Source organism: Ascaphus truei, chromosome 12 (genome assembly GCF_040206685.1).
Source record: "Ascaphus truei isolate aAscTru1 chromosome 12, aAscTru1.hap1, whole genome shotgun sequence".
Taxonomy (NCBI): Eukaryota; Metazoa; Chordata; class Amphibia; order Anura; family Ascaphidae; genus Ascaphus; species Ascaphus truei.
The window spans coordinates 16,696,228-16,704,641 of NC_134494.1; the positions used below are offsets into that span (position 1 = coordinate 16,696,228).

The following is an 8,414-nucleotide window of genomic DNA, read 5'->3' on the forward strand; positions in this document are numbered from 1 at the left end:
GTGCTTTCCCTGGCCTTGTTCGTGCGCCGTCCGGGGGCGTGTCTATGGGCGGGCCAGTGACGTCACTGAGCTGGTTCGCCCTCATTGGGCGAGCCGCTCACTTGACCGCCCTATCGTGCGAGAAATCAGTTTTTACTGATTTCGCACGCCCCCTCCCGCACTCCATATAGACGCGATCACTGCCATTAGGCAGTCTGATCGCTCAGCGTGCGGACGCAGCCTTACTATGCATGCAAAGTTTCACGGTCAAGGAGCTATGGCTCTGACAGACACACAGGCTGTTTTATTCTTATTTATTATAGATACATAGATTTGACCTGGCATGAAAACATTCATTTACAGGGATTATTAATTGTGGTGCAGTCGGCATTTAATATGAAATGATACAAATAGGAAAAGTTTGTGACATTAAAATGATTAGACAGTTGTGCCAACTGGTACAAATGTTACAGGTCAGACTCTTTCACTTTATTGCAACTCTAGCACACTTTGCTAAGTGCAAAAGCACCTGAAGTAGTTCCATCAGTTTAAAGCTCAGAGGGATTTGTATGCAATGTGGTCAGCCCATTTGCTGCCTCTAACAGCAAATGTATTACAGGTGCACCATTTGGTGCTGAAGTGCAATCAATGATATATCTGAACGTTCCTGCCATCTGTCTCTTATTCCAGGTCTTCTTTTCCATTAACAGATCCCCTGTGTGTTGTTTTGTATTATGGGAAAGGGGATCATCACTGCTGTCTATCTTAATAGATGCCTTATATCCTGCAGCAGAAAACAGATATACAAATTACATCATATCATGCCTGAGATACTAGTCCCTATACACCTCAACATTCTGCTGTCCTTCTCACGGTCTTGGCTACCACCCCACCCCCCTATATACCCTGCCCTATAACTGAATTTTTATACCCCCTACTATACATCTCTGCTCTGCTCACGGCCTTGTCTGTCTGTGTACACCCACATGCTGCTGCTGGTCTACTCGCACTGCTTCATTATTCCCCTCCTTACACAACCCAAAATCCTGCTACCCTCCTCACTACGTTGTTATACCTGACCCTATACACCCCAATGTCCTGCTGTCCATCACAGCCTTGTTAACGGACTTTCAAAATCTATTGCAAACTGGGTGTTCTCTATAGAAATACAGCCTGCCTAAGCGCCTTGGTCTGACAGCACATTGTACAACAGATGCTAATGCCAATTATTGCACAGCACCCCAAATTCACCTCCGCAAACTTGCCATTGTTCACAACTCAATATGCCGTTTTGTCTCGTGTAACTTCAACACCCACCATTGTGATATGCTAATTAGACTAGGTTGGCTATCCCTCGAGTCCAAACGCAACGTACATCTTTCCTTTCTCATCTTCAAATACGTTCTGGACAAGTTAGGCAAATATCTAAAGTATACATGAGAAGGATGTTGATCCAGGGATTAATCCAATTGCCAATTCTTGGCGTCAGGAAGGAATTTATTTTTCCCCTTATGAGATATCATTGGATGATATGTCTCTGGGGTTTTTGTTTGCCTTCCTCTGGATCAATAAGTAAGTATAGAAATAGGATAAAGTTTCTGTTGTCTAAATTTAGCATAGGTTGAACTTGATGGACGGAAGTCTTTTTTCAACCTCATCTACTATCTAACTGTAACTATCTGAGAAGGGTTCTCACCCCTGCTGTACACAGCACTTTGATCTAAGGAGATGAAGCCACAACTCCAAAAACCTGCTTATGGTTCAATAAAGAATCCCGTCGCTCTTCCGCCAATTACCAAACACCCATCTTCTGGAACAATTTACTTGAGTCTCTCAAAATTCGTCACTTTCCTAGATTAAACAGGTTTATAACTGTAAGTTATGTAGTCGGCTTACTATTTTGTACCCAGGACATACATTGATATAGTTACCGCTCGTTTTAAAGTATTACTTTCTTTTTAATAAAATATTTGAACAGGAAAGTAATACCCCTATTACCCCCCAGCATCCTGCTGCACTCCCTCCCTGCCTTGTTAAACCTTTCCCTGTACACATGATCTATACTAACCCCAAGAGTCCTTTGCCTCACACGGACTGCCAAGTCACACTGGGAAACGCTGGCACTCACCTCCCATTGCAGAGCAGTATAAGGTTCTGGACAGCCGGCACCGTGGAATTGTCATTCTGTCCTGTAACTAGATGTCTGTCCAGCACCACGTGGACACTATCCGGCTCACTGGCTAAACCGAGAAAAAAACGGCGTTAATCTGGAAATTTCCCATAGTTGGTTATATTTTCCTTAGTTTTCCCTCACTGCTCCGTCAGAGAAATTATGAGGTAAAAGTAATTTTTCCTGGGACAAATTAAAGATGGCCACTATCGTCCGTTTCTGAGATCTGCTTAATAACGCTGTCCTATGCACTGCAACATTGGAATCTCTGCTGTATTCTTTCCACAGATAGACCTCAAATCATAACCAGCGCTTAAAAAGCAGAGCATTGTATATTCCATTAGATTTCGTAACAGGCTTTTCCCAGTTAGGATTGGAGTCCTGGACTTTATTAGCATAGCCAATTCACTATTAATTGAGGACAAACATTACACATGCTTTATAAATCCCTGCATACAATAACATTTTAACATTAAATTATCTACCTTTGGAATGTATGTACATATATACAGTAATTCTAGCTTTAAAAAATGCGAGTGACCAATTGACAGGTTTCATGGGTTAAAGGATTAATCTCATGTAGGTCCAAAGTGATCTTACATCAGTAACATGTCTAATGAATCAATATTAAGAGATTTGTAAAAAAATATCTGTCAATCAGGAGTATAAGTATTTGAAAAGAATATCTGAAGCTTTCAATCTTTCCATGTTAACTAAATATTTTGAAGGGCTTTTACAATCTTTATCTTAGACTTATCAGAATAAAATGTGTGAGTTTTAGCGGGGTGTTCATGCCAATCGGGGCACTAATGTACAAAAACCTCACATTGAGCCCTACCGCATGGGAACTCAATCGGCACTATTGTAGTTTATTGAAAAATGAACCGTTTGGGCATTGATCGCCAGCTCCCATGTGGTCCTCTGTTGTTTGTTAGTACTTCATTCATGGCGATGTAAAACCTAGAAAAGGGAAGGGATATAGTTTATTAAATTACAAAAAAGGATCAAAAGTTTTATTGACCACACGCGCAATACAATTCTTTACCTCGCTAAATCCAATCCAGGAGTGAGTGGTATACCAACTGTACTGTACCCGGCATTCCTACTGTACATTTAATGTCACTTGTGGGGAAGTCACTTCTGAGGACGTGCTGCGTGCTGATGTGTCACTTCCGGGAGCTTTTACCCTCCTGTTCATGTTTTTTTTGTCTATCCCAGAGGTAGATCACAGAACCAACACATCTGATGAGATCCTCAAAATGCGTTGGGTATCAGCGCGTCATAAGACTTCACCGGAAGTGAGATAATTTAATCCACAGTATGAAAACTGGGTAGAGTACTGGTTATACCAGCGGTGCGCAAACTGGGGGGCGCGCGGCGGTTAGAGGCCCCGTGCTGAGCGCGAGGCCTCTGTAAATTTACTTACCAGCTTCAGTCCACGCGTCTCCATGGCAATGGGGCATCAAGAGACGCCCGTTACCATGGAGACATGACGTCAAATGACCCCGCAGCGTCATTTGACGCTTCATTGGAGGTAAAAGGGGGGGCACGACTGAGGAGGACAGCAGGCGGGGGGGGGGGGGGGGGGGCGCAGCGCAAGATTTTTGCACAGCCCTGGGTTATACCACTCACTACTGTGTTGAGTTCAGAGATTAAAAATAACTTTACGGTTTGTGTGGCCAAGAAAGCTTTTAATCCTTTTTGTAAATGAGCACACGATATCCTTCCGCTTTTCCTTTCATGTTTAATATCACTCATGGAGATAAGTACTAATAAACAACAGGAGGACCATCTGGGAGATGGTGATCAATGCCCATAAGATCATTTTATACATGAGTGCAGAAGAAGGAATATTTTTAAAAACGTTTGAACTTTCTATCCTCCCCCCCACAAGGTTCGTGCTCCTGTTGGATGAATTATTGTACAAGGCACCCTAGGGATAAAATCAGTTTGATAAAGCTGCAGTGTAGATTAAGGACAGTATAGTATTTTGATTATTTGCACTTCCTGCCTATATTTTGATTATTATATATTTGATTTGTTATATTACCAGTTTGTCGATCTGGTTTATATATATTTTATCGTAAGTGCCTTTCTAACTTTGTGTTGTATTAGCTTTTTGATTCCATGTAAAAGTCTATTTGCACGTTTTAGACGCTAAAAAAAGATTGTGATGTGAACTTCTAACAGGAGTGGACTGTGGATCTCTGGAATAATATATTTTCCGGAAAAAAAAGTACAATAACAAAATATTGTTAGAAAGTTTTGTCCGCCCCTCCGTGAGACACATCTCATCCGTGACAGTGCACATAGCCTGGTGGCAGATAGAGTCAAATTTTGTTCTGTCTAAACTTTAAGTGTATCCCCCAAGATGAATCTAAAGATGAGAATCTCAGACCTGAATCTTTACACCCAGCTACTTTTCTATCTGTGCTAGAATACCAGGTCACGTCACTTCCTTCAAGCTGTTTGACAGTTTTACAACCTGGCATTTGGAAGAGAACAATCCCTCGAGTACTATATAATATCAGATAAAATTAATAAAAAATAACTGCCCTAGTAACTACCAAATGTATATTTATTCTAATTTCCCCGTCGTACATAAGATGTGCCATTGCACTGCATACAGTAACATATGTACTAGTCATACGTTGTTGTCCTCCCGCCCACATTGCACTGCGCTGCGGAACATGTCGGCGTCACAACAACAAGATATTATTATTAATAGGCTTCTTTGGAACCTTGTGAGTGATAGGGATAACCTGCTAATTGGCATAGTGGTGTCATACCAGTTACTGCCCTATGACGACCAAATATGGTCATGGTTTCACAACCTGTAAGTGACATTACTAAGGGTTGCACGCAATTAATAATATGCACACATTATTGTAATTATTTCCCACCACCATCGCTCTCTTTCCCTCCCTCCTCCCGGGACATACTGATCAGTGTTAAACACATGGTGAAATTGCAACAGCAGTGAAACGCGGTAAGTAGCACAACCATGTTTGTTCCAGCCTTGTTCATGTAGCCAGATGCCATCACAATGGGGTGGAGAGGAGCTACCGTCACCCAGGAAACTGGAGGCATACATTTTTATACACACAGACACACACAGACACACACACACAGAAAGAGAGCACACGTTCCAGAGCGCATAAAAGTAGGACATTTTAATTATAAAATTAGTGTAATCGATTACACTTGTAAACAATGAAGATTTAAAAGCATTTGGGTGTGATCTTTTCACCACAGCTATTGATAAGGTAGATCCAACGCACAACAGATTTGCTCAATAGAAACATTTATTGTGCCACACAACGTTTCGCCTGTAAGGTCTTTATCAAGTGACATGTCTGTCACTTGATAAAAGACCTTATGGTCGAAACGTTGTGTGGCACAATAAATGTTTCTATTGAGCAAATCCGTTGTGCGTTGGATCTCCCTTATCAATAGTTCAGATTTGGATTACCAGGACAGGTACCCCTTGAACCAGCAGCACCGGGAATATTGTATGCATTGTTTGATTAAGGTGTGCAACATATCATCATTGTTTAGCTATTCACCACAGCAGCAACATCCAGACAAGGATTGCTCCACGAATACCAGGTGAGCGTCCAAGTGCAGACAGATGAAAGTATCCCAAACCAAAAAACAGTGTCCAAAAGTACTTATCCAAGGACAGCCAGGATGTTATCAATAACGGCAGGACACTGAACGCTCCACAGAAATCCCAGCACCAGGTGCAGTAGGAATCCACAAATCAGCCCGTGCGATACCTCTCAGTGCATGCAGGCACACTGCAAACATGCGCAAGCCAACTGAGCTCTGTGAACCACACACACTGCCCACGCGCGCTTCGCGTGCCAACCCCGTCCTCTGCAAAATTACGGTTCAACTTTCTTTACCCACCTCACTACTTTCTCTTCCTTCCCCCACTTCTCTCTCCCTCCCATCCCCTCTAGTTTCATTTAATACCTAATGATGTCATCAATTATTTCCTTCCCTCTGCTACAGCATTCTTGCTTTTGCCTCACGTCAACCGACTTCCTCTTTCTTCGTCTGTTAACTTTATAGCCTCTGACTCGCCACACCTCCCCCCAGGCTATGTGCATTACGTCACCGATGAGCTATATCTCACGTAGGGGCGAACAAAAACAAGTGTACTGTAAGTACGGATATAGGATAAAGTATCTGTCTAAATTTCGCATAGGTTGAACATGATGGACGTATGTCTTTTTTCAACCTCATCTATGTAACGATAATATATAGATAGTAGTGATTGACCCGCAATGAAAAGGATAACATTTTCCTTAAGGTACCACTTGGAATCTGATCTTAATGAACTTTTATAGCTGTCTCTGAAGTTGCGAAACACCAGATAAGCCCCAACATGGCACCTGCAACAATACATTTAGGCACCTGGAATTAGCCCTGCCAACTCTTTAGTGCCATTAAGCATAGACCGTTCTTTACCCCCACAACACAAATTGTACCTAATTTACCTGCAAAACAAAATGTAATTGGCCCTTCTGCAGTCATTGTAAGGATTTTTAGCCTAAAGAACACAGTGACCTAAAGGTTAACACCCTCACTGCCAGAGCAAGACTGTTCAGATTTTGCTGGTTACCATATTGCTTCTTCATACACTATATTTTCATGTATACCCATATGCTACAGTGATGCCAACGATACAGTGATCGGGGCAGAGGTTTAAGAACATTCATAATGGTGGACAAAATTAAGGGAACAGAAATGATTTGACATTGATATTTCTCAGAGTTTGAAAACCACCTCAAGGTTCTCACCGCTGTCTGGGATTTGGATGGAAAGGGAGAGTAAAGTAACACATTTCTGAACTTACCACTAAAGGTTGCCCCAGAATCCTTTGCAAAGTCCTCCAGAATCAGTGGCAGGCTGGCATAATCTGCCTGACGAACCAATTCGTATACGGACGGCTGGGGTGAGAGGATAGAAAGGTGTACGGGAACACAATGTCACATTGGAGACGGAAACATGGCACAAGACTCTTATTAAAAACACACTATATTTTTTCACAATATCTCATTACTCGTCGAGCATTGGTCCTAGGAGAGAATTGTATTGGAAACAAAGTGTTCATGTTTGTAATGGCAGGGACATGTTTAATGTGTCACACTTGGGTGACAGATGCGGTTTTTGTATACTTGAGTTAGTAAACATGGCGAGTTTAGACTTGGGAGGGATTTGATTTCCTATGGCTGATTTGTTGTCCCCGTGTTCAACGTGTTCGCACAGGCAAAGCCCCCCTCTCCTCTTCCCCTTATCTTTGAGTCTCTGATGACAGGGTGGGATAAGACTAAAAAAAAGACATTGACAAACACTCCTGGCCTCTGAACACAGAAGAAAAATGTGTAATTAATTTCTAGAGACACAAAAGCAACCAAAGCTTTGCTTTTAGCACAGTTAGATTAGTTTAACCTCTTTAGTGCCCTATAGATGTCAGGAAACACGGCATGCTAATTAGTGGCCCATATGTACCCCGTATGTAATTGCACTCTGCTATGTATGTTAGGGCAGATCGGGATCAACGCTGACTCATCTGCACGGAAGGGAGGACCCAACACCAGAATGACGTTGAGATCATGTGATCACTCAGGGAGCGAACACATGATCAGGAAGGGACAAGGACCATGGAGGTGGCAGGCTGGGAATATTGCGAGTCGACGTGCAGACGTGGTGCTGCGCCTCTTACCTTCTCCATCTCTTCCTGCAGGGTCCCTCATCATGGCTGCGCAGTGCCATGATCGACACTGCAGGAAGAGATGGCGAAGAAGGTAAGGCCTCGGACATAGTGCACTGAGCGTTGCTGAGCAGTGCTCTCGCTTGCTGACGCTCGCGCTACCAGGAGCTTTTTGCTGTCCTGACAGAGGAGACAGCAAGCGCGCTTGGGAGGCGGGTATCACTGTGTGTGTGTGTGTGACTTGGTAGCTGTCAGTGTGTGTGTGTGAGTCACTTTGAAGTGTTCTGTGTGTGTGTGTGTGTGTGTGTGTGTGTGTGTGTGTGTATATTATATAATATTTAAAAAAAAATTTAAAAAATGACATGTGGTGAGAATAAATTATTTATTAATATTGTGCAACTTTGATAAATATATTCAAGCACGCACGCAAACACACACACACATATATATATATATATATATATATATATCTTATACTATATTAGTGAAAGCACTGTATGTTTGCCTGCCTGCCTGCCTGCATGCATGCCTGCCTGCTGGATG

At 42.5% G+C, this 8,414-nt stretch overlaps 1 protein-coding gene across 1 annotated transcript in view; it reads right to left on the bottom strand.

Annotated features, from left to right (window-relative positions):
- Nucleotides 1-279: 279 nt before the first annotated feature.
- The window catches only part of GATD1 (glutamine amidotransferase class 1 domain containing 1), a 32,997-nt gene continuing 24,862 nt past the window's right edge, over nucleotides 280-8,414 (bottom strand). The window contains 3 exon segments of the mRNA XM_075566821.1: nucleotides 280-763; nucleotides 2,108-2,219; nucleotides 7,014-7,107. Of these exon segments, the coding sequence (XP_075422936.1) occupies nucleotides 757-763; nucleotides 2,108-2,219; nucleotides 7,014-7,107 (213 nt within the window). The 3' untranslated portion in view covers nucleotides 280-756.